This window comes from Anabas testudineus, chromosome 7 (assembly GCF_900324465.2).
Source record: "Anabas testudineus chromosome 7, fAnaTes1.2, whole genome shotgun sequence".
Classification (NCBI taxonomy): Eukaryota; Metazoa; Chordata; class Actinopteri; order Anabantiformes; family Anabantidae; genus Anabas; species Anabas testudineus.
The window spans coordinates 14,077,945-14,104,607 of NC_046616.1; the positions used below are offsets into that span (position 1 = coordinate 14,077,945).

The 26,663-nt window shown below is 40.2% G+C and overlaps 2 protein-coding genes across 2 annotated transcripts; both read right to left on the reverse strand.

Annotated features, from left to right (window-relative positions):
* Nucleotides 1-791: 791 nt before the first annotated feature.
* On the reverse strand, nt 792-14,056 carry LOC113167436 (potassium voltage-gated channel subfamily A member 10). Its single transcript, XM_026368052.1, has 2 exons — nt 13,743-14,056; nt 792-4,639 (listed from the first exon to the last, which is right to left on the reverse strand). Exon 2 carries the CDS (start codon nt 4,478-4,480, stop codon nt 2,744-2,746), a length of 1,737 nt encoding a protein of 578 aa, XP_026223837.1. The 5' UTR covers nt 4,481-4,639; nt 13,743-14,056; the 3' UTR covers nt 792-2,743.
* Nucleotides 14,057-17,271: 3,215 nt separating this feature from the next.
* Nucleotides 17,272-26,200, reverse strand: kcna2b (potassium voltage-gated channel, shaker-related subfamily, member 2b). The gene is made up of 2 exons (XM_026368054.1): nt 25,974-26,200; nt 17,272-24,362 (listed from the first exon to the last, which is right to left on the reverse strand). The coding sequence occupies exon 2, from the start codon at nt 24,243-24,245 to the stop codon at nt 22,743-22,745; it is 1,503 nt and encodes a 500-aa protein (XP_026223839.1). The 5' UTR covers nt 24,246-24,362; nt 25,974-26,200; the 3' UTR covers nt 17,272-22,742.
* Nucleotides 26,201-26,663: the final 463 nt, after the last annotated feature.

Consider the following 26,663-nt stretch of genomic DNA (forward strand, 5'->3'; position numbering starts at 1 on the left):
TTTTTGTCTTTTCATATCAGTATGTCATCACTTTATTACTGCTCTGATTACTCTTACTTGAATCCTGTGCCAGTAACTTATTGATTTCTCCCCAGCCACCCAATATGAACATGCACAGCACATTTTTATTGGTTTGTAGGTGTGAAGGAGACAGACTTACTTTTTTCACCACCGGGATTCACACTGCATCGCTCCAAAGGGAAGTACCCAGTTATATTTGGATCAAGTGAGATATTGTTTTATGTGATAACTTAATTTGGGAAATTGTGTCTCAAAGTACCATATGGAGTTCCTCCACCAGCTGCCTCTTCAAGCATTTACTCAAGCCATAAGTTTAGCTTACAGAAGTACTTTGTTGGCCAGGAGTACTTTTCTTTGGTGACCCCAGAGAGTATCAGGTGAGGATAGCACGCAGCAGACTACTCTATGTTAACCAGAGACAGGCATCCTGTTGTTGTTTGGACCACTTCCAGTGATACGGTTGCTGCATTGACACCCATGCTTTGTTGACGTGACCCCTAGCTTTGTGTGTGTGCAGCACTAACGTTACAGTGAAAGCAGAGACAGGTTATTGAAAGTGAATACGAAATCTTAACACGAGGGATTTTCTTCCCTGAAGGGGAACACAGGTGGAGATAACAAGAAAATAGAAGAACGCCAACCTAACTCTTTCGTCCTCTGTCTGTCTCTTACAAACATCCACACAATTATACACGCAAACACGCAGCCCCCTGTAAAGTCATCACAGAAAATAAAACATGAGAGGAGATGAATCAAAATCCTAGATTATATTGCATGTAAATCACAGTAACTTGTATACTGAAATGTTGAAAATCATACATACAAATACAAGTACAGTGTAATGGTCTTTTTGCTGTCACAATGTCTGATCTGCTGTAGCCATGACAATGATCATTTCAGGCCAGACAACCTCTGAATGTGTTGTAAAACAGTGATTTTACAGACAACTGGCTTTACCGTAAAGGTTGACATCACACCATACATCGTACCATCATACAAAACCAAGAATCGTACCATAACCATCATCATTAGCATGAAGCTGATTAACAAACAGACCAAATACACATACATACATACAGCAGAGTCATTGCTCCACCAGAGAGTCAGACATTACACAAGTCTAAAGCTATTTTGAGATAAAATCAATATCAATTCCTGGATCGGATTAATATGTCACTTTCTAGGATTTCTTTTATAATAGGACAACAGCTTATAAAAGAAATATTCATAAAACACAGCTACAATATTACACTGATACAGCATAATTTACAATTACTCAAGGATCATGGGACATTTTGGCTCAATGTCCCGTGGCCCTGTATCAATTCCCTTTATTTCCATTAATCAGCAATTATCTTTGGCTTCTTTCGTCGCTCTTTACTTTCACATCATTTTCTCATCAAAAAAATTTTGAAAGACTGTGTCGACAGCATAACAGATGAAAGTCGTGAAATTTTGATTAATGTTCGATTGCATTTCAGCTCAGAATTCAGGTCTTTTTGTACAGCATTTATACAGCATTTGACTGGAAAATAACTCTTGCATACAACTGCTACAGTGGTGAAACAGAAATAAAAAATACTGAGTATCCATGATAAACATAAGGCTTAAGGCACTCCATTTTAATACATAAAGTGGTCTCAGTTGGTCTGCTATTAATAGAGGAGCATTGTTACCCCTGCTACTTATGAAAGAGAATAAATAAATACAATAGAAGTGTGATACATTTTTAAATAAATAAATGAATACAGCACAGCTATTATCTAGAAACTGCACAGGTTACACATTAAGACATTTACAGGAAGACTGTTGCATTTTTTGTGTTTTTATTAATTTATGTTTATGTTTTGGTCTTATTTGTGCAGGATCGGCCATTATTCCTATTCCTATCAGCTATCATTTTGCACAGTTCATACTGGATACCACAAAGCATATGCGTCAAACAGCATTCTTGAAGATGGGCTATAGATAGCATTACCTAAATTGTTCAATGTAAATGCCAGCTCCCTTGTTGTGCTGCCCAGACACAGTGGATGACGCACCTTTCCACAACCTATATCATTAAATCTTACTTCTCGGCTAATTGAGCAGCAGAAAGGTCATTGCTATATGCTAAATCATTGTAAACAATGATAATAAACAATTGTAAACAATTTGTCTTGTGACATTAAACTTTAACTTTGTCAAATTATTTAAACCACATTTTAGCAAAGCATGTTTTGAAGCTGTGTTAAAACCTTGTGATTGTGTTAAGAAGACGAAATGTTGTGGTGAAAAGCTCAAAATTTAAGCCGATGTGCAAAATATTAAGAGCCTTAGAATTAATGGCCAAGACAATAAAATAAGACCAAAACATATTTTTAAAAAATCATTTGAAGATATACACTGCTGAATTATTACAATGAAGGATGTGTATGCTGCTAAAAGAAGAGTAACAGAAAGTAAACTTCAAATATGTTGACATACAACCCTTAACATGATTATAGTGATTTGTTTTTATTATTTTACTGTATTGTTTTCATATTTAACACAAAAGAGGTAAGTATGGTACATCCAGTGTATCAATATAAAACGTATGTTTAACTAGGTAACAAACAAGACATCTTATTGATCCCATGTGACCGTTCTTTGGGGGAAATCATCACAGTTAATTCCCTCCTCTTCAATATTTCTTTCCTGCTTCGTGACAAAGTCTCTCCATTTCCTTGGCATCATTCTGCAGTTATTTCACTTTATCACTCTGCCAGATGCCATTGGCTTTATTGAGTGAGGTGTTGCTGCCTTGTTTGGTACCTGTCTCAGCCTTCATCGCTTGCTCAACAGCATCTGCCAAGGGCAACTTGTCCTCTGCCTCCGTCTCTCTGTGATAGAAGTAGTTGAAGTTGGAAACAATGACGGGAACAGGCAAAGCAATGGTCAGTACACCTGCAATTGCACACAATGTGCCCACCATCTTACCCCCCACAGTAATGGGACACATGTCACCGTAACCTACAGTGGTCATGGTGACCACAGCCCACCAGAAGCCATCAGGTATACTGACAAACTGTGTGTTAGGTTCATCTACCTCAGCAAAGTAGATTGCACTTGAAAACAGAATGACTCCAATGAAAAGGAAGAAGATGAGCAAGCCAAGTTCACGCATACTGGCTTTCAGAGTCTGTCCCAGGATCTGCAGCCCCTTGGAGTGACGTGAGAGTTTGAATATACGAAAGACCCTGACCAAGCGGATAATACGCAGAATGGCTAAAGACATGTTTTGTCCTGAGCTCTCTTGTGGTGTTGTGACCAGTTCTGTAATCACAGTAACAAAATAAGGGATGATGGATATAATGTCAATGATATTCATGAGGTTGTGGAAAAATTCCCTTTTGCTAGGGCAGACAAAAAATCTCACGCAAAGCTCAAAGAAGAACCAAGCAATACAGGCGGTTTCAATGATGAAGAAGGGATCGGAGAAAGTTGTGGTCTTTACACCAGGTAGAGCCACAGATGTGTAACCTTTGGATCCATTGAGAGGTTGCACCACTGTGGGCACAATTGGGTCAGAGTCATCTCTGAATTCTGGAAGAGTTTCCATGCAGAAAATAATGATGGAAATGACTATAACAAAAACAGACACCAGTGCAACCCCCCGAGCTGCATTGGAGCTCTCTGGGTATTCAAACAGCAGCCAGAACTGCCTACACACATCATTATTAGGTAGAGGGATTTCAACATCCTTTATGAATCCTTCGTCTTCTCTAAACTGCTCCATGGCCTCGCTCCCAAGCTCGTAGAACAGAATTTCATCAGCAAACACATCAATGGGAACATTAGCTGGCCGCCTGATCTTACCACCTGACTGGTAATAATACAGTATTCCGTCAAAACTGGGTCGATTGCGATCAAAGAAATACTCATTCCTCATTGGATCAAAGTAGTCCATCCTCTTCAGAGGGTCTCCCAGCAGCGTCTCGGGGAATTGGTCCAGTGTTTTGAGCTGCGTCTCAAAACGAAGACCGGCAATGTTTATGATGACTTTCTGGTCTCCATCATCCAGCCCTCGTTTATCTACAAACAAATCCTCGCAGCATTCCTTAGCAAGTCGGCTGAAGATCGTCTCACTCTCCTTAGTGCCCTCACTGCTTAGAAGCAGCTTCCAGTTAGAGATCATACTGGCGCAGCTACTGGGGCCCTGTTTACATGGAGTCTGGGACTGAGGCACTCCCAGCATCTGTGTCTGTGGAATGGGTGAAGATGAGGTGGATTCCCAAATGCAGGATGGAACAGGACTGTGGTGGGGCGGTGTAGAAAGAGGTTGAGAGGCTTGGAGAAGGTAGTTGCTGCTTGCGCTGTTGTGCTCTGGCGGCATGTCCACCGTGAGAGCTGTTGTCTCATCAGCATAGGTGTCCACCTCATCCTCAAGGCTGCCGTCAAGCTCATCCAGGCTTTCAAAGTCTACCAGTGCCACCTCCATGGCTGTGGTTCGGCCAGTACAAATACTTGGGATTCCGCACGCACAGATGGACAGATGGGGGGCTCAGTCACCAAAGTCAGCTCCAGAGTACCAGTGCATCCAGTCTTCAGGGTAACAGGCGAGTGTCAGGCCCCTCTATTCTGCTTTCCCTACCAACACCTGTACAGTGAGAGACAGAGAGAGAAACAGAGTCAGTGTGCTCCTGTCAATGATTAAGGGTTTGTTTTGCGTTAACTGTCTTCAGGTGACAACAGTATGACGTCTGAAAGCACATGTTCTATTATGACTCCTCGTTTCTTAGATACCCATCTCTCTGGAAACCGGCAGCAACAGGAAGGTGAGTGACATAGGGAGATAAAGAGGTGAGGGAAGGAATAGGATGGGAGAGGGAGACGAAGATGGACAATTAGAACAGAGGAAGGGTTATAACAGTGGCAGAGAAGATCTGAGTCTAGAAAGAGCAAAGTAGTAGGAAACTCCTGACTAATATTTTCCACTGTCTATTATAATGGAGGCACTGTGATGAGTCATGTAAGTGTGAAAATGAAAACAACAAAACAGTAACTAAGTATATGGATGTAAGTGTAGCTAATAAGGAAGTTATTGTGAAATGTTATAACAAACCTGACCATTCAGATAATAGTGTACAATATTGGTCATTCTCACAAGCAAAAATCCTCTCAAACAGAGGGAAAGGAGGATCAGGGTAGACACCCTGTAATGACCTAATGGAGGTTGTTGGAAGAGAAGACAGTGCAGGATAACTGGGACTGTGAATACATTAGTGCATAATTAACTAACTGTGCCATGATAGCACGGGCCTAGCTTCCTCCAGATACCAAGGCTTTCATTTAAACTGCACCGTGCCCCATAATTTCCTCAAGCTCTGGCACTGAGAATCTCTGTTGTTGTTTTGCTTTTAGTGTCTGCATGAAAATTCATCAACGTAAAGATTAAATACAGTAGTATTCTAATGTAACTGTGGGGTGAGCATTTGTCTCAATATGTTATCTGCGTGTGCAGTGTGCTTATACTATATGTGTGTGTATGTGTGTGTGTGACCGAGTGCTGACGTCTACAGTTGTTTAATGAAAGACTCCAGAGATGAGTCACCACCTAAAACCAATGTCGGTAATACAAATCCTGCTGGGAGAAGGAGAGAAAGAAAAAAAAAAAAAGAGATCAAGAAAGAAAGAGAGAAGGGCCAGCTGAGTGAATAGGAAGGATGACACGAAAATTGTTGGGAAGACGGATGTGGGTGGAAGGACTGGGTGGGATGAGGACAGAAAGCAAAAGAGGGAAAGTGACAAACAAAAGAGAATGGGAGTTGATGGGAGTGGGCGGATAGGCAGGATGATGAGAAGGAGAACTGTGACAAGGAAAGATGGGTGGTTTATCAAGATTAGATAAAAACAGATGACAACGACAAGGTAAATTGATTGATTGATTGTACATAAAACTAATATACTAATGTGAAGAACAGCTACATTAAGACAGCTATGAGGTGATCTTTAATGCAGAGGACCACAACACATGATAAAATGATATAATAAAGGCCACACAGAAAGTAAATCATGACAAACTCTTCACTGTAGTCTTGTGCAAATGATGTCATTTGACCCTCTGAACCTTCTAGATCAACGCCTGGATATACCAGGCAGCGATAGTTCTGATTGATCAAGTCATAATATATTAATAATTAATAATTTGAGAAGTTATCATTATGTAATTTTGCTTCATGAAACATCAATAACTACTGAATAACGCCTACAGTCAACATCAGTCTCAAGAAGCGAATGGAAGATGTATGACTGCTTCCTCTCCAAAAAGACAAACGGCTTCAAAACAGATCAACATGGTTGCACTGATTCAGCTAATTACATTTAATCACAGTAATCCTTGAGATCTGTTGAGAAAGGTGGAGAGCTTTGGTTAATATTCGTCTTTCTCCTAAAATTTGAGTGAGTGAGCTATTAATGTAGTCTCTGTCTTAGGGATTTTAAATCTGCAATGCATAATCTGCTCTGTGGATTCTTTCTGTTAAAGATAAAACAAGATAAAGGGAACAACAGATTAGTTTATTCTGTTGTTTCAGAGCAACAAAGAGCAATGCACCTTACCGTCCTTAGCAGGAAGTCTGTGTCATGTGTGTGAGATATGCTGTAAAAAGGAAAAAAACGAGAGGAAGGAAATAGTCCTCCACAAGTTTTGCCAGTGCTGCAGCTTTCTGCTACCTCTCCAGTTGGGACCAGAATGTCTAATCTATCACACACTACACTTTGTAACCCTATGCTTGAGGAGAAACAAGAGCTGTTGCAAAGGCCACATGCACACACGGACAAATAAACACGGACAAACAGGCATGCAGAAAGTCAGCGTGTGAAAATCACTTTTGTACGTATACATGCTTTCATGTGTGTCTTGGGCCATGCGCGCCATAAGCCGCCTCTACCCGGTGACCTTTGTGATGTGCTGAAAGCCTTCTAGACCGGAACCGTACAAGTAGATCCTTAGATCGCTCCACGCTTGACTCAGTCACTCTGCACACATAGACAGAGGTCATGTCTATATCTGATTTCTTTATAGTATCACAATAAATAATTGATGTTTTACAACTCTGTTATCAAGTTCAACAAGACGAAGAAAGAATGACAAGAGAGTGATATGAACAGAAGAACTAAAGTTCCTTACCTCATCCCATACAGTGTCCCACCTTTCACTTTCAATTCAAGAGAGCTACTGTACAGTACTATGTTGTCACTTTCCTCAACTTCAGGCTGCCTTTTGAAGTTTATACTAATAAAACTCATTTTCCATGTAATTCTAAATCACTGTCTAATATATTCCAGTAAAAAAATCGAAATTAAATGACTTCATCAGGTATTTTTTTAACACCTGCAAAGGTTACACTGTACATGATCTTTGGTCAGATTCCACAGAGCAACACACCCGGTCATACCGCCCTGTCTTTACACCATAAAACATATTTGCACACACAGGCATGCTGTGAAGCTGCCACTTCACTCATATAATTCCAAGACCATGTGTGATTAGCTACTGTGGAGAGTCTTGCCAACACTGTTTAACTAACATGCCTTCTCCAAGAGGAAAACCATCATAGTGGTAGCTATGCAACATAGCTGTTCTACTGTGATTTTTCTTTTTTTTTATTAAACTTGCTTTTATACTTGCAGGAAAAGACATTATTGGATTTTCACACATAAAATGTAAAAAATACTAAAACACAGAAAACATGTTCTTCATATTTCATAGATCCCTGTCTAACAGCATCAGTAAAGCATGGAGGTGGAAGAGTGATGATCTGGGGATGCTTGGCAATGAAAGTGTGGGTGATCTGCATCATGTGCAACACACCCTCAGCATGGATTCTCAAAAATATGTATTTATTTACTTAACTCAATCTGCATTACTTACAGCACTATTTATCATGTGAGGAACAGATGTTTAAACACAAAAGCCGTTTAAACATTCAACCACAATAAAATTTAATAAAAGTGGATTTGGAAAAACAGCTTTGCTAAAACATAGCTGCTGTGCCCTGTAACAGTGAGAGCGAGAAGGAGGCAGTGTGACCTTGACTCATGGTATATCAGATAAAACAGAGGTGCCATATGGGGCCCATGTCAGTCGTTGGTGCTCTGGCTATTACTGCCATGCTATAAATATACACGAAGTTATGAGTGGAAAAACATGTGAGATCTTTTTCTATGTGTGATGCTCACTGCACACAGTGAGGAGACAAAAATGTCAGAGGGACAATATGGGAATTTGCTCCAGAAATGTGACATTACACCCTGTGCTATGAAACTGTACTTCTGTATTTCAGTCAGCTAACCTCTATGACTTTACCACATGTGTGTAAACATGAACAGATGTTCAGGCAGATCTAGCTTAACTACAAGCCAATCCTTTGGTAGACAAGAAATACATGTATATGACTATATCTGACCAAGACATCATAGCACTGTGTACCATTTGACAACAGTATACCATTTTATTTTGACTAAACCATGCACTACAACACCATTGCAATGCATTAGTCATAAGATAAACTAGATTTTTTTTTAATTGGCTGAAAAGCACACTTTTGATTACATTACTACATTTCAGCAAAGCATGGAACCCAGGCTGGCAAACAAAAGCACAATCATGCACATAAAAACACAGTCTCTCACTCCAACTGAAATCAATTATGTCATATTTTTATTTCTATTCCCCATTAAAAAAGAATAGATTGTGTCTATTTTGTTTGCTAAGGTAGAAGACTGATGACGTTAGACCTTTTAAGGCATAAAAGGGCTTAAAAGCTACAGAGGTTTAGCTTGAGACAAATACTGTATCTGTTACAGATGTTTCCTTGACCTTTGCATGGAGCCAGTCCAGATGGACCTCAGGCCTGCTTATGTCTTAGGTGATAAACGATTGTAAAATGTCATCTGGAAACAGAAATTTTCCTGTTATTTCTCAAGCTCTTTAGTTCTATAATTGTCTGCTATTTTTGCTACTTTCTTACTTTTACCCCATTAACACTTACATTTCTGATACATACATATAATAATGTATGTAGTAATTGGAGTAGTAGCTGTAGTTTATAGTTTCTGTAGTATGAACAGGATGTATTAATATCAATAATAATATATACATGAATATACTATAGAAAGCAAAATCATTGATAGCTTAAAGCTGCCTCTGTTGTTGTAATTATATGTTTTAATCACGTGCTTGTTGCTTAATACAAAACAAATATATATTGAATTATCTTAATCATATACTTGCTCTAAATAATATCCATTGCAACAAGAATAGATCTGCAGTATGCCAGATGTTTGCAGCTGGACACAGTTGGTGTATATGTTAAGTGCAATCACACAAGTACGGTAGGTGTAGGCATTATAGTGAACTTTTAATTCTGTGTCAAGACCAACCTCTGGAAGCAATCTCACTTCAAGGAGCAGCGAATGCACTATTGTTGACCTTCTATGTTGAACCTTTTCCGTTCATACTCTTTTATGATATGCCAGGGGGTCTCTGGCTGTGTGAGAGCACGGCTTGGTAGAGCTGGTATTTTTGGACCAGAATTTTGACCCTATTAAGCAGATTAATGCAGGCTGGGCAGCTCACTGCCATAAGCCGAGGGATCTCTTCCATCAGATCAACACACAGAAAACTAGCGAGCCATCACAGAGACAGGCACATAAACACATGTACAGACACATACAGTGACAAGAAATAATAATGACAATAATAATCTAAAAAAGTATGTTAACCATTTGGAATTTAATAGTTTGTTAATTTGTCATAAAATGTGATCTGATCTTCATCTAAGTCAATTATTAAGAAATATAATGTACCTAAAAATGTACCTAAATGAATGACAAAATTGAGAACAACCATAAAAACCTCACAGTACCCCAAGAATGACCTCAAAAACCTGAAAAAATGGAAGGACGCACAGAGCACAGGGTGCGCTTGTCTAGCCCTGTGCTCTGTGCGTCCTTCCATTGACATGCCTCCCCAGACCATCACTGACCCACCACCAAACCAGTCATGCTAAACGATGTAACAGGTAGCGTAACGTTCTCCACTGCTCCTCCAGACCTTTCATGTCTGTCTCATGTGTTCAGGGTGAACCTGCTCTCATCTATGAAAAGCACAGGGGCCATGTAGCAGACCTGCCAAGTCTAGGGTTCTATGGCAAATGCCAGTGAAGCTCCATAGTGCTGGGCAGTGAGCACAGGGTTCACTAGAGGACGTCTTATGAAGTCTGTTTCTGATTGTTTGGTTAGAGACATTCGCACCTGTGGCCTGCTGAAGGTCATGTTGTAGGGCTCTGACTGGTTCTTCTTTGCACAAAGTAGCAGATATGAGTCCCGACTAGAGTAACCGCCTGTCTCCTGGAATCTTCTCTGTGCTCTTGAGACTGTGCTGGGAGACCCACATGGAACCACTTGAAGAGAGCTACACTAATGAGATGTCCAAAGAATATGATAGAGCTAAAGCAGCCCAGATTGGAAGAATGGGCTAAAATTCCTCCAGAACGGTGTGCAGGTCTGATCCTTAGCTACAGGAAATGCCAGTTTGAGGTTATTGCTGCCAAGGGGGGATTCAATCAGTTATTAATTCCAAGGGTTCACATAGTTTTTCCACTATCACTGTGAGGTGTTTATTGTTGTTCTCAATAAAGAGATAAAAGATCAGATTTCTTTTGTGTTATTATTTTAGGCACATTATATTTGTTAATACTCTTGACTTAGATGAAGATCAGATCAGATTAAGAAAACCAAAAGGTTCACATATTTTTTCTGACCATGGGATACACTCAGATACACACGCTATAATAGCGCCTGAGCCACAAATTTCTTGCAAACGTTTAGTAGATTAATTAATAATGAAAATAACTGTCAGCTGCATGTCCACTTAAAATCATCCACATCCTTACTTGGTGCTGCACATATTTAGTATATATTTATTCATATTATGTAAATATACAAAAGCATAGCAACAAACAAACTTCCATAAAGTTCATACTGTAATTTTGTTCAGTACAAACAATTCTTATGTAAACTGGCATAATACTGTATGTGTTTTTTTTTTTTTTTTATTGGAATATCATGAACTAATTCATTTCTCTTGAGCTTTTAAACCACTTAGTGACATATGAATTACAAATGTCCATTTGGTAATGCACTTCTTGTCACCAGAGCCAAAAGCTGCTTCCCAGTATTGATGCTAAAAATAGATACAAAATGAACCCTCAATGAATTTCAGTATGTGCCAATTATGAGGTGACGCTATACTGCATGTTGCCATGAGTGTGTCTCAGCATATGGTCATGTGCTCTTTCCTAAAGACTTTGAATGATGACCACACTACACTGCACTGATATTGTTTAAAGATGAAATACAAAATGAAAATATACACATGAATGTGCAGGATAATCTGCATGTAAATATAAATAAGGGCACCATAAAGACTGACTGTTTTATGTGAATGATAATGGTACTCTTTGTAATATTACAGAATACATCACGTTTTAGCTTGATTACTGTTTTGATGTTAAGCTATAAAATACATTGTGGTACTGTGTAGCACTGCCGCAATAAATAAAACTGATTTATGAAGCAAAAGTAAAGAGAATATATTTCAAGAGAAACTAGAACCAGCTGAGATTTGACTAATTATTTAAAATATCTAGAATTACAGTGTTTACTATACATTTTCTTACCACAACAAGTACACAAGTAAACTGAACTAATGAACCCTACTAAGAAATATTGTGACAAAGTGCTTGAAAATACTGAAATATTATTTGTGCTCATATAAACCATCCCTATTCCACATGTCTGTCTGGAGCAGATTTGTTGTCTATTCTCCGCAAGGCATTCATAAGATGTAAGCTGCTGTTGCTGACATGGGTGTGTCTGCCGGCTCCAGGCCAAGTCCCAGTGCACAGCAGCTGGGACCAAAATCCTCCCTTGGCCTTTTGACAAGGCACACACACACACACACACACACACACACACACACACACACAACAGCATAATAATACAGCCAAATCACTTCCTAATAAATTAAATACTTCCTGTATAGGATCCAAATCAGCACATAGTAGGTCATCTTTAAACACTGCAGAAACTGGAGGCAAATAGATGGTGGAGATTCAATCATAGTCCCTTTACAACTATTCGTGAAATACTATATTTACTATACAGTATCTCTATTTACTGTCCACCTCTCAATTCGCTAGTAGAACATAAACATGTCATTAATTCTGTATGTCAAAGTTAAAATGCTTCTTGTTAATATCAATATGGACAAACATTGAATGTTGTCAGTTTTGAAAAAAGCCCACACAAGTCATGTCTTGTTATTTTACCAGGAGATCATCAATTATTGGCAGGGAGGTTGTCAAAAAGATTGATGTCAGATGCCAGCAAGTGTCTCTTTGGATGAAGATATTACACTCCTGCCACACATGTGCAAAAACACAGCCAGAGGCTGCAATTGTATATAAACAGTATATGGTACAACAGTTTCTTGATTATAAAACAAGCAACTTAGGTCACACACTGAAACATTTTTTAATGCACAAAAGCTGCAATGTTTACACCTCCCTACCTCACAAACATCAGAACAGAAATATTTCTATTGTAATTTTCAATTACATATTTTTTACTATTGCATGTCATCATGCTCAAAAGACATTGCCAAAAGGTTAAATATTATCATTTCACATTACCTCAAAAGCAATGAGTCACATACAGCCTTTTTATCCCTGATTAAGCCCATCTCATTTACACGAATATTGTATTATTACTTTTTTGTGCCAAATCCAGACTTGGGGAATATTGCCATCTGGTCTGGACTCTCAATTACATATCACTAATTTCAGGTGGCATCTAAATAAGCAACACACAGTCATACACAACGTAATAGACTACACATATTAAGTGAATGCGAATCTCCATAAACACCTTTTGTCTCTCTCTCCTAGTAACAAGTATCATGAACGGTGTGGACGGACAAAAAGTCGAGTTATACAAACATGCTTACGTAAATGCTGCTGCTGATACTGCGTTAAATGAGACAACAGGGTACATTTAATTACTTTCACCTGTATTCACACCTACATACCGAAACCATGGTGTTTGTGCCGTCACAGGTGGGCGGAGGATTGTGAGTCTAGTTAAAGAAGTTAAAGAGTGAATGAAACAGAATGTGAAGATGGTGAGACAGAGGTTTAGTTATTATTTAATTACGGGGAATTTACTGTATATTCCAGTATTGGATACACCAGATTAACTACACATTGGGCAAAGAGCAGTAGTCTCCTGCTTTCTACTGAGCTATGTCATCTCCTCTGGCCAGAGGTCATTAGATGACCTCTTCACCTGAGGGTTTCCACCGCGCATATATCAAAGTTGAACACTTCATCTTTGTAACAAGTGTGTTTATTTTGTACACTTATCAGAAAACGTGCAAAACTACAGCTGTTTACATTTCTAATAATTATGTAGTAATAAAAGGCTAAGAGCAGTAGGCAATGAGGAACATAACAAATTGACTTCCCTATATATATATATATATATATGTGATAAGATATATATATATATATATATGATAAGAAATAGGCAATAAAGAGGATACGCACAGGAAATAAGACACACTGTGCAACAGCTGGTTGAATTGAGAAGACACAGAAATCACATCCTCCTGCTGTAGGAGGGGAGGGTGATCTTACCTTCGGTGCCGTCACGATCCGAACTTCCGTTGCTGAGGAAAGTTTGGTGCTCCGGACGGTGCCGGAGGCATGGTTAGTGTCCACTGGATGGACCGAAGCCGGGACGAGCGCACCGACAGCAGGCGCAGCGCAGGTCCCCCGGCCAATCACCCCGGGGCCAGATGTGACAGTGATATAACAACAACAACATGATTACGTTTAATTTGGCCAATTCCCCGCTTGCAAAATCCCTGTTTTCTTCGTCCTCCAACCAAAGCTGTGTGACTTTATCTCGAGAGGAGGAGGAGAGAGAGAGAGAGAGAGAGAGAGAGAGAGAGAGAGAGAAAGAGAGGGAGACAAACTAAGGAGATTAATTAAAAAAAAAAAAAAAAAAAAAGGTTTCCTAACCTCTGCCTGGCTGCTTCATGCTCTCTTCATCAGTCATGATGCTTTTTCTTTCATCTCTAATCACAGAGTTTAAACAAAGAATATTTGTGTCACTTTAAATCACTGCCACCACTGACAGCTCCATATTTACCTCATAGTCCAGCTGGTGGTGGCTTCAATTGTCCCTCTTGTCCATATTGTCAGTGAAGATGTGAAGTGATTTCAGAACAAACGATGTCATTTACTCCACACATTTCTTTTTCCACACTTTTTCCATGGTGCCTACATTACCCATAATTCTAGTTGTACAGTGCATTAGATTTGCTAAATAATTAAACTGTACGGAATGAGGATTGTGGATTTTGTCTAAGAAGGCAGCTTCTTAGAGCCAACAGGCAAAGGTGGAATGAACACGGTGACCACTTACGTATGTGCATATGGGCATGTAAGTGTTTTAAATGAAGATATATTAACCTGTCCCTTCTTATCCATTGCATATCCAAATGCCCTTATGTATACAAAAGTCCCTGAAGTTTGGTGGATCATATTAATCTCCCACCATCATGGTTTTAACTGATGTGTTTGGCACACCAGGCTAACCTCTGCTCCTGCAGTCAGCCTCCGGCTGGGGAGGAGCTGACACTGACTCCTGATCATGGACCAGCCTAGAGTCACATAAGGATTACTACACAGTGTAGATAGACCTCCCTCTGCTGGCTACGGTTGACACTGTACATTGGGACACACTTTGTTCACACTTGTAAGGGTTTTGCTTAGATTGAACTTTGACTGTTTGAGTGTGCACGTCCACACTTGAGTTAGGTAACAACATATTTATCAGTTTTTAAAGGTTCCTCACACAGCTCATCCTGATTTATTTTGGTAATCGCCAAACTTCCTGTTTTCTCCCATGCTGTCCTCTTTGCTTTACTTTCAAGTTGGTATTTTGTTGGTCTCTAGTTCCCACCAGTACTCCTGCCACTCCTCCTTGCACCTGCTGTGTCTTACTCTTCCATTCCCCTTAGTCTTCACACCCTCCTCTTGCAATCAGTCAGTTGCCAGATTGTCTTTAGCTACTTCTCAGACTCCTACACTCTCTGTCACTCACTTGTGTTTTCCTATTCTCTCCAAAGCTGTTACTCCCAACACTTGGAAGTAACAGTTTGTCCTATTTACCATTTTGTCATAATATTCAGTCTAATACTTTGCTCAACCCAGAAGCTGGTGTTTTAAGTGTCCTTTTTCCTACTTAGTGAAGAATAGTGATGAGTGAAAAAACAAATCAACTGTGAACTGTCTAGATTAAACTTTCCAGGTAGACATAAAACATGCCACAATCCTAATTACAAAACTCAGCTACAGTATATCCTTCTTGGTTTGAGGTTTGAACACTGGGGAGCAGAGAGATGGATGGAGAGCCAATGAAACTTTGAGTTTGAGATACAGTAAGTGAAGCTAAGTAACCATTAACTGCTAATGCCCTCTAAACGCCACCCCATTATGTAATCCACTTCTGATGCAAACAATATGCAGTAAGAGGGGTGAAGAACAAAACAAAGAGTCAATTAGTGTGTCCGTATGTGTGTGTGTGTGTGTGTGTGTGTCTGTATGTGTGTGTGTGTCCAGTGGGGGATGTGTGACCACATGTGTAAATGTGTAATTTCCAGTGTTTTTGTATAGAGAAAAGCAAAATCATTAATGAAACAATAAGGACTTAAATCTGAGTGATACTAAAGTAAACACACACGGAGAAGCAGAAACATGAAACGAGACCAGCAGGGAATGGTTTTTCAGCTTATGAATAATTTACGCAGGTAGGATATTTTAAGCCCCCTATATCATATCGCTGAGAAATGAGTGGGTGGAGGTACAGAGAGGAGGTGAAGAAGTGCCTGTTTTCTTATTGTAGTGATTGTTACCGTGCACAAACACACACACACGCACACACACACACACACACACACACACACAGACAGCGTGTTTGCATGCATCCTCACATGGTTTCATGCAACGAGCCGTAAAAGAATCTTTGATGTTTAGCAACAAACGAGAGGAGAATGTCTCCCAGTCGTCTTGTCTTTGAGTTTGACATGTCCATGGTGGTAATTTTGTTTTCCACAGTCCTACTTTCTATTGCAGAGCTTCGCTGTAAGAAAGCAGTAGTGAAACTTATGTCTTCATTCTACACAAGTGAAAGCAAAATATGAAATAAAAATGTTATTTGATTTTTCACTTGGTTCTTCATGTTTTCATTTCGTTCTGTTGGGTTAAACTACAAACAACTAAAGGAATTGCTAACATTTTATTATTGTAATGTCTATGGTGCACTTTGACACAACGTGAAACAATGAGTTGGTTTATATGACTTGAAAAAACACAGATATGCAGATATAGAATTGGTGTATACACAATGTTATGTCTTCTTGTGGACACTAGATGGCAGGTAAGCCAACAGCAAGGTAATTAATGAATGAAAAGTCATGTTAGTGTGTTGCTGAACAAATAAAGGCAAAATCATGAACTAGGCACAGTGAGCATCTTTTTAGGAAGCCCTCCATCTGTCGTCCTAGCCAGTAAAAACCCACATGCAAAAGATTAAGGAAGGCTCCTGCTGTCATGTCTACCTCTGTCTGAAAACTAGTCTCTGTGTTTTCAACAGTGCTGTCTGCCTCCTGTTTTGCAGCCGTGTTTGTGCTGAAATGAGGAACATGGCGCATTCATTAACGTCTTAATTTTGTCATGCATAATTCCTTTTTTTCTGAAGGTCACTGCAGGGCTTGCTGAGCTATTTTACATCTAAAAGTCTTTTTCAGTGATTTAGTTGTTTGTTTTGCTTCCGCGTACCTAATTTAGTTGATAGCTGAGATAAAGATAGATGGAGTACTGTAAAGACACAGAGTGGCTCAAATTATTCATAGCAGTCGTTTAATTTTCTTAAGAATGCCTCCTTCTGAATAGTGAACTACTATATACTATTTTTATGAATTGGCGTACTAGAATTTTTTTCTAATAGCTGAACTTTAACTGCAGAAATGAGAAGAAATAAAAAATGTAACTCAAATTGTATACGCATTATGCATGAAAATTTGTTTTTTCCACTGTAATTAATTAAACTAGCATTCATATAAAAAAGAAACAGTGGTCATATACGCAGCTTCTAAAATAAGCTATATGATGCACAATATGTAGGCCAGACCCATAAATCAATTCAGCTCATTACACACATTGATAGACAGGAGTCCCCAGTGACGCTTTTATTTTCCCATACATCCACCCGCTGCTACTCCCCTTACCACTCTATTGCTCACTCTCTTGTAATGCTGTTAACATCTTTCCTAATATTTATACATTGAGGCCTTTACATTTCAAAAATAATTCTTGACCATTTTCCTTTGTCTTCAACTAAACGCTGCTCACCTGTACTTATAGTCACTATAAATATAAACAGTCTTCCAGCTGTTCATTCCCAATAAACAGAAATGAACACCTACTGCTATTATTAGAGGAGGTAAACACAGGGGGATTCCCAGAACTGTTGGGGCTTCCCCTCCTCCACACAGACACATGACACACCGTACATACAGTCGTTTCCTCTATGGAAGCTGGTGCTATAAGGAAAGTTCAGGTTGACAGGCCATTAACGGGGCTGTATATTTGGCTATAAATCATGATGCCACATAGGGCAAATGTTCATGGCATAAGCCTTTCAGTTGGTCTATTGCCTATTGCCTGATTTGACATAAACATGTTTGTGTGTATCAAAATGACAAACCTTAACTGAGAAATGGAAAATAATTTTTGTAAATTAATATATCACCGTAATTTTACATAAAATCTAGTTGTAATATTGGCTGTCTGGAGAGAACTTAATCAAAGCTGATATAGCTAATCAAACTGTAATCAGTGGATCAATACCCATCAGATGTCAGGAAGTCTGCTGAGCTGATGTCCTTATTTGACATACCAAAAACCAGTCAACTGAGATGGTCAGAGTGTTATATTAGTGCTAATATATGTCTGGTAGAGAAATCAGATCACCCAGTGTACTTTCCTTTGATGCTTTGAGCTGTAAAAGAGACATCAAGAGAGGAGAACACAAGTGGGGAATAGGTTTGGGAAGTGAAATGTGAGAGGGCCAAATAATAGAGAGGGGAAGCAGGAACAAACTCAAGCAGCAGCGATGGGAAAACTGTTCAGGACGAGGCACAAAGTGTTGGACTCGACTCGATGACACTGACACAGAAAATGTTTGTGCTTGTCCCACTCTTTGTTGAACCAGGAGTCAGGAGCGGTTTGTTCTCCTCTGTTTCCCTCACTCTCTCTGCCTGGTTTTATAAATAGACCACTTTGCTTTCTCAGAAAACCACAGTGAGCATAAGATTCACTTAAGGAGAGAAGCAGGACACAAAGCCATTCGAGAGGTGAAGGTCAATAGTCGATTCAAATATACCTTCTACAATGGACACGAGAGCGACCGCTCCAGTGGTGCTTTTACCAGTTTACAGTATAGTGCATGTCAAATTGTTAGGTTTTCTTTCTCATGACTTTATTAAAGTGAATTGTTGGATTTCATGTACACTGATTTATCATTTGAGGGATTGTTTTCAATTCAGAGACCTAGTAAGTTGGTTTGGATGATCATGAAAATGAAAGCACCATTATGAAGCAAACATAATAATAAATCAGCTAATATGGTCTATTTATGTTTTTGCCTCAGTCTTCACGAAACCTAATTTGAGAACATATTGTACCACATGAGAAAAACACAAGAGCAGCCAGAGGTTATCATAAGGGTGTTATTATTGTTATAATCATCATGAACATTATTATTCATAATAGTTCTATAATATACAATTATTCTGAATGATGAAAGCAGCGCTCTCTATATGTTCTCTATTCAGTTGATAGTAATGAAAGTCCTGACAAGCATTCAGATCCTTTGTGAGTAACAACGGTCTGTTTGCATCTTTCTTCAGTCTTTCCATACAACGACAGAGCAATACAGTAAGCTGATTATCAACCACCACAAGAAATTAAAACTGTGAAGGAGCTGAGACCAAAGCACATAGAAACACACATTTGTAACTGTCTCGGGTTGAAACAGACTCATTTTGACCAAAGCCTGTATTTGTATTTTAGTCAAACCTCAGCCGCTTCACTCATACTTTCATACTGAATAACAAACAAACAAACAAATCAACACACACGAACAGCAGATCGATTTCACATAAAATAAGTTAGAGCTCTTATAGAAATAATATTTCCTTTTTGATTTGTTCACTTCCATCCTCTGTCCCAGGAGAATACTATATCTAAGAGATAAATCACAGACTATACAACTTTAGTGTCTTGGATTAGTTCTACAAGCATACAATCGATTCCCTAATACACAGGAATCTGAAAGAGGCAGAAGCTTGTTTGAAAGCTGAAGCTTTAGGCATTTAAAGACATCATTAAAAGCAGCTTTTACAGTTAGATACATTGTTCACATGGCTACATGAGTTCACCACCAGCAGTGGGTTTAAGTCTATCAAGTCTGTGGCGTTGAACTTTGATAAAACCATAGGAAGGTGTCTGTCCTGACAACAGATGCGATCGTAAGCTTCTTGTTTGTGTTGCAATGTACAGCAAAGATTGTACTTCCCTTGGTTTGTATCCTGATGTGCCGTCCTGTTGGTTTCTACAAGAGAGGGTTTCTGTCTTGACAGACGTCATTTCAGCTGTGTGCTCTGTGACACAGGTGGAAACAACGAATCTTTCAAGCTACATAAATTCACATAGGCATACCACACCAGTAAACAAGAGCAGCGTCGAGAAATACATGTACACATCAGAGTAAAGAGCAAAGGAGGGTGTGGGCAGTGTTTATCTTACTTTCATTATCTTATTTTTCCTTCCCAACCTTTCCTCTCCTTCCTTCAATTTCCTTTCTTCAGTTGCCAGCAACTGGCCCAGGCTGATACTGGAGCTTATCTCATAAGTCAACACATGGTTGTGGATCTCATCTCCAGTGAGTGTACCATGAAATTCCTTTCTGTTTTCTTCCTTTACTACGCTATATGCATTTCTTGAATATGCTGTGTGCAGAGACTGTAAACAGTGTGCCAATATGAAATAGCATATCCAGAGCACCATAGTCATTCTGGCTTGTAGTCATGAAGAGCAGTGATTTAGATAACTGCTACCACATTGACACTAAAAGCTACACACTCAGCTTGTGTATGCCTAAAAGCTCTTTATTTCTCGCACAATCTTTTTTGCCTCCATCTCCGTCTCAAGCAGATACACACGCACAGACAACTGTACACACTGAGCACGATGGACCTGATGGATCAGAGATAGGGGCCATCAGACAGTCCCTTGGAGCAGTATGATGCACTTGGGTGAGCAAACAGCCTCACTTCCCAACAGTTTGCATCTCTGTGCATCCACTGGGATGACATCAGATAGTAGCTGTTGCTGTGCTTCGCCATAACACACACACAGTCACTGGTTTGTGAGTCCAACTGACTAAGACCATAAAGGTCAGAGGCACCAAACAGCTCGAACCTTTACAATTCCTGGTCTGGATTCAATAGGTGTATCACCTCACAAACCCTGTCTGTTCCTTTTCATGGTTACTTTCTCATTCACTCTTCAGATTAACAAATCTTCTCTTGGATACACAACCCCCTCCAGGTAAATACTTCAAATGGATTATGAGTCGGCAAATACAAATGGCAGGAAGATGCATATGCAGAGCATGACACACACCTCTAAAAACAAGACACTTGTCTCTCATATATTGCACATAGTGCCAGTATCTCTGGAGATATAGGAATATATTTCAGTAGATTTGCCTTTTCAGTATTATTCATACTAATGCATGCTACAATGAATACTTCAAAGGACATGCAGCTCTATTACAGCAGAATAACATCTCTTTGATAACAAGCTCATGAAGGACACATAGTCTAGGTTTATGAGAGCAAAACGCACCAACTGAATGATTGTTCAATCTGCATGGGTAAAAAAATTACTGAGGCAAAGTCTCTTTTACAACCTAACTTACAGTATGCCTAGTGGCATCACATTTGTCTTTGGTGACCTGATAACTGAGTTAGCGACACATGATCAAAAAACCCGTCGTTCTCTTTAACTAATTCCAGAGGCTGACAAAGTTAGCTAATTTTGCTTAAGGCAAGAAATATATAGAAATACAGCATATCCGTTGGACCAATAGGCCTATTGCTAACAAGCTTCTAAATATTATAAGCAAACTTAATGTTTACTTTAACACTAACATCACTTTCTACCTCCTAACCAGCAAGATTAAATAATACAAAGCTTACACTGCTGAAATGACAGTGGATGGACCTTGAAATGTATAGTCTAATAAATTAATGTTGGTTTATAACAACTCTTTTTCTGCTGTCGTTTAGAAACTGTGTCATTTTCATGATTTAGTACCATAAAAGTCTCAATTGATTGCAAATAAAACTAGCTAACTTTGCAGCCATCACCCTTAAACTATGTCCAAATTAGCTTCTGACAAAAAAATAAATGAAAAGAAACTACATTTACTCCTTAATTTCGTTTGATCTACAGTATTTATACGAACATGGAATGCTGTGAAGTCAAGAACAGCAACATGTATGCTGGGCAGTGGTGTCAAACTAAACAGTACTCATTGCACAACATCAGTTACAATGAACTGGGCTTACAGTGTGGAGAAATAGGCACTCACTCAGAGAGAATATACTGATGATCCTTAATTCTACATTTGGTTAACCATTCAAATGTAGTGGGAAGTTACACATTCATCACATTAATAAAAGAGCAACATTTCTTCTGTCCACCTGCTAACCTGCATTGGCTACAAAAAGGCAGAATCTTAGCGAGGGCTGTATATCGAGCAAATCCACTGGAGCTTCGTCTAGGAAGGAAAACGGCAGGAAAGGTAATGTGCCGCTGAGGTCCAGAATTACGGCAGAGCACGTCTGTTGGTCTCCAAAGGGGCCCAATGGCTTGTGGGGGCCCAAGAAAAAAAATGTTAGTGCACTTAGGCCTTTTTCACCCAAATAACCATTTGGCCAAAATCATATCTGTATCCCTCCCTGTCTCTCTTTAGGTGATTTTGTTTCAGAGTCAGGACCTTGGCAGTTAGAGCAGTAAAATGATCTATCATGAATGTTGATAGCATAGCTAGTAAGTTAAGTTACATCTGAAAATAAAGGTTACATGGGTCTGAATTATTGTTGTCGCGCATTTTCTCTTTATGGCAGCTTGAGCAATAAGTAGAAAGTTATGGTCCCTTTACACTGTTAATATTGATTATTAATGTTGAAGCTACTATATGGCTACAATTGCGGGCGGGATGACTATTGTCAAATAGTAATACTAACTCCATGCAGACACTCACAATGCCCTAAATAAGACAGGTGGCAGTTACATGATATGTGCTGATAGGTTCGTAGGACATTGGGAAACATGAGGTCCTCTCTACTGACCTTTTCTCCAAGTTAATCTCACTCATATGCCCTGAACTCCCACACTGGGCACCATACATTGCCCAAAACAGGGAGTTACACCATTAGTCTCCAGTTACAGTCCCTGTGGACCCCAGCCGAAGCTAACCTTCTACAGTAGCTCACATTATACATCGGTACGCATCTTAGTGATGTTTACATAGTTAGTGTTGGCCAGGGTGCAATTTCCTGTTTTCATGCCCTCTGGTCTGAAGTCCTCAGTGCTGTGGTTTACAGCCTCCTGGATCTCTACATAGTCAGATTTACTGAGAGTGGATCCACTGCCGCTCCGACCACTCTTCTTCAGATCGTCGGCTGAGCTGGCTTTAGGCACACTTGGGATATTCAGATACTGTGCCTGCTCCTCACCCTCCGTCTCTCTGTGGTAGAAGTAATTGAAGTTTGATACGATGACAGGTACGGGAAGGGCAATAGTCAGCACACCAGCAATTGCGCAGAGAGACCCCACAATCTTTCCTCCAATGGTTGTCGGGACCATGTCTCCATATCCTACAGTGGTCATGGAAACCACGGCCCACCAAAAGGCCTCTGGGATGCTGCTGAACTGGGACTGTGGCTCATCTGCTTCTGCGAAGTAGACAGCACTAGAGAAGAGAATTACACCAATAAACAGGAAGAAGATGAGGAGACCCAGCTCGCGCATACTCGCCTTCAGAGTTTGCCCCAAAATCTGGAGCCCCTTGGAGTGACGTGAGAGTTTAAAAATACGAAACACCCTGACTAGACGAATGACACGGAGAATAGCCAGAGACATAGCTTGCTGGCCCGCCTGGCTGTCCTCTGGCCTCTCTGCTAACTCTGTGCCCAGGGTGATGAAGTAGGGGATGATCGCTACAATATCAATGATGTTCATGATGTTGCCAAAAAATCCGGCTTTGCTAGGACATGCAAAGAACCTAACCAGAAACTCAAAGGAGAACCAGATGATGCAGAGGGTCTCAACAATAAAGAAAGGGTCTGTGAAATATGTTGAGCTGTCTGAGGTAGACGTGGTGTTGGACGTGGACTGAAAGCGGTTATTGTACATCTCTTCATCTTCATTTCGAAAAACTGGCATTGTCTCTAGACAGAAACTTACAATAGAGATAAGAATGACCATGACAGAGATGATGGCAATGATACGAGCGGGACCTGAGCTCTCTGGATATTCAAACAGCAGCCACACTTGTCTCTGAAATTCATTATCTGGCAAAGGCCGCTCTTCTTCCTTTATGAAACCTTCATCCTCCCTGAAGATTTCCATGGCCTCCTCGCCTAATTCATAAAACCGGATCTCCTCAGAAAAAATATCCAGGGTCACATTAACAGGGCGACGCAACCTCCCTCCTGATTGGTAGTAATACAGAATAGCATCAAAACTTGGTCGGTTACGGTCAAAAAAGTACTCGTTCCTGAGAGGGTCAAAATACCTCATCCTTTTCTTGGGATCACCCAGCAGCGTGTCTGGAAATTGGGAGAGGGTCTTGAGCTGCGTCTCAAAGCGCAACCCTGAGATGTTGATGACGACTCTTTCGCAGCACTCATGATCGGGTTCTGGGTCATACGGGTCATGAGGTTGGCCCGGATGTGCTGCTGCTTCATCTGCAGGGTCGCTGGTAGCAACCGTCATGCTGGAAGGAGATGGGGCCTGCAGCTTTCAGACAGAGTGGGGCCACGCTGGGCCACGAGGTTATAAAGACTCCACACAGTTGTGTATTCAGGTACAGGCGGATCTGCCGGTCAGGAGCTACAGGAAAAGGACATAAAGCAGGCCAGACAGCAATATTAATGTTATTTCTGTTTCATGTTGTATCCTCAACATATTCACTTGCATACATATCTGATCCTTTTGTTATGTGTAACAGCTTTCAGAGATTAAAATCACCACTTATTCCCAGGAATGCTGTTATTTCAAGACCTTCTTCTAAAAAATATGCAACTAAACTGCAAACCTTCCTGCATGCAGGCATAAGCAGGGCAGTCAAAAATAACAGGCGGGCGGGGGCAGAGCCATTTGTGCACGTTGGCTCCTTCATGTCTATGGGTATTATAGGTCATGAGTCCTCTCTCGTCTGAGCAAGATCAATATGCTGGCAAGTAATACTGTATCAGCTCTCACAGGGTGCTATTACAACCAACAAATCAGATTATACGCTGAGTGCTCCAGCAAATCTCGGAGATGAATTTCCTCTCTCTGGATGTGTGATGTGACCAACATTCCTTCCCATAGCTGAGAAAATCTTCGTCAAGTCAAGAGTTTGTCTCTTGATAATATTTAGAGATATTTGTCATAGCCAGTGGGTGACACAGCCCACTCTGTGGCTGCAGAACTGTTTAAACACTACATTATAACTTTCAAAGGTAAAAGTATATGTGTGTGTGTGTGTGTGTGTGTGTGTGTGTGTGTGTGTGTGTGTGCGAGAAAGATGGTACTGAATATTGGGGTCTACACATTTCAGGTGAGGGGTGTTGGATTTGTACAAAAATCACCAATGCCAGTTTATGGTGGCAATTGTGGGACTTGTTTACAGTCTGCCCTCTGGTGGTAATGGACCAGTGTCCAGTTCAAAACCAGACCCCAATGGTTAAAGCAGCTCCTTTCTGGCAGCCGTTTAAACAGGATATCGCCTGCAGCAACGGGAGTAGGAGAGAAGACAAGGCGCCAGGATGCAAGAGTTACCTCGGTCGCCTTAGTGACCATGATGCTGCTGCTGCGGGTAGCTGATGGGGACACTGGTGGGAAGGATTTTTGTTAAGCGAGTCTTTGACGCATCCATTTCAAAAACAATGCGTCGTCAACAGTAATAGCGAACGTAGTTCTCTAGTCTGATATCTGCAGAGACATATTCAAGCATTTGTACGCGGAAGCACCCATGCCTTGGTGAAATCACCTGTTTGATCTGGTCATATTGGTCCGGCGTTTAAACACGTGAAAATGTAATTTTATAATTTATCAGCAAACTAAATGACATCCTATTTTCTTGTGATGGGTAATATCTATATGAAATCACCAATAATGCACATTAGTAACATATCGGCGCTTCAGTTCACAGCCCATACACTGGCTGGAATAACGCAGTCGTCTTATGGCATTTTTATTGTGCAAAAAAACATGTTTTCTATATAAAAGTCACATAAAGCAGCCGGGTTCATGCACGGGGATATTCAGATGGTAGTGTTGTAGTTGATTGGCAAGCACAAGTGAGTTTGTTTGTAGTGGTAGGTGCCAGACATGCTCAAGCCATTTGCAGCCCTGTCCTTTGGACAGCAACAATAGACTCCATGCACTAAACACAGCAGCAGAGCATTATCTGTCGGACTACAGCATAATTTCAGATAATGACATGCAGGAATTCACCCTGATTCTGTTGATGCGCAGACGCATGTATTTTTATCCAGTTTGTCTCCGCTTAAAAGGTGCCTTGAGGTCGTGAATCCATTCCTTCATATCCCCTTCTTCGCTTTTTTCACTAATCTATCCAGCGAGTGTGTCATCTCATCACGACCAACTGTTTTTGGGCTGCCGGCTCTTCCCATGACTGTCATATTTCACCATAATTCACCACTGTTGAGATGCGTGGGCTGCACTTGGGCATCGCAGCGCATACTAAAAGCTTCTTGTGCGCCTCGCCCCATCCCTTTGCACTTCCCCGGCACTCCTGTCCCCGCTGCTCCACATTAAAGGGGAAGCATCGACTACCACAGTGTGGACAATGTTTGTTTTTTTCATAACATGCACATATTAGGAGAAAATAAAGGGTGTGACGCGTTATGGAGGTGGACAGTGACAGTATTATAAAAATCAGTAATAGACTTTGAAACTTGTTCTGTGTCCCTGGTACAGGAAACTGTGCATATACGTCTAAGTTAAACTAAAGAATATGCACTATGATACTAAGGATTATTATAGTATTTTCATCTGCTCTCACAGAATGCAGGGAAATTTACAAAAACCCAGCAGAGAACATTTTGTTCTGAGTGAAGGAAATGAATTGAGGGGACGAGGGACCAGAGAGCCAGCAGCTGTAATACTGTACCTATGCATACG

Coding starts and splice junctions, on each gene's coding strand:
- LOC113167436 (XM_026368052.1), bottom strand. CDS start 4,480: ATGGAGGTGGCACTGGTAGACTTTGAAAGCCTGGATGAGCTTGACGGC.
- kcna2b (XM_026368054.1), bottom strand. CDS start 24,245: ATGACGGTTGCTACCAGCGACCCTGCAGATGAAGCAGCAGCACATCCG.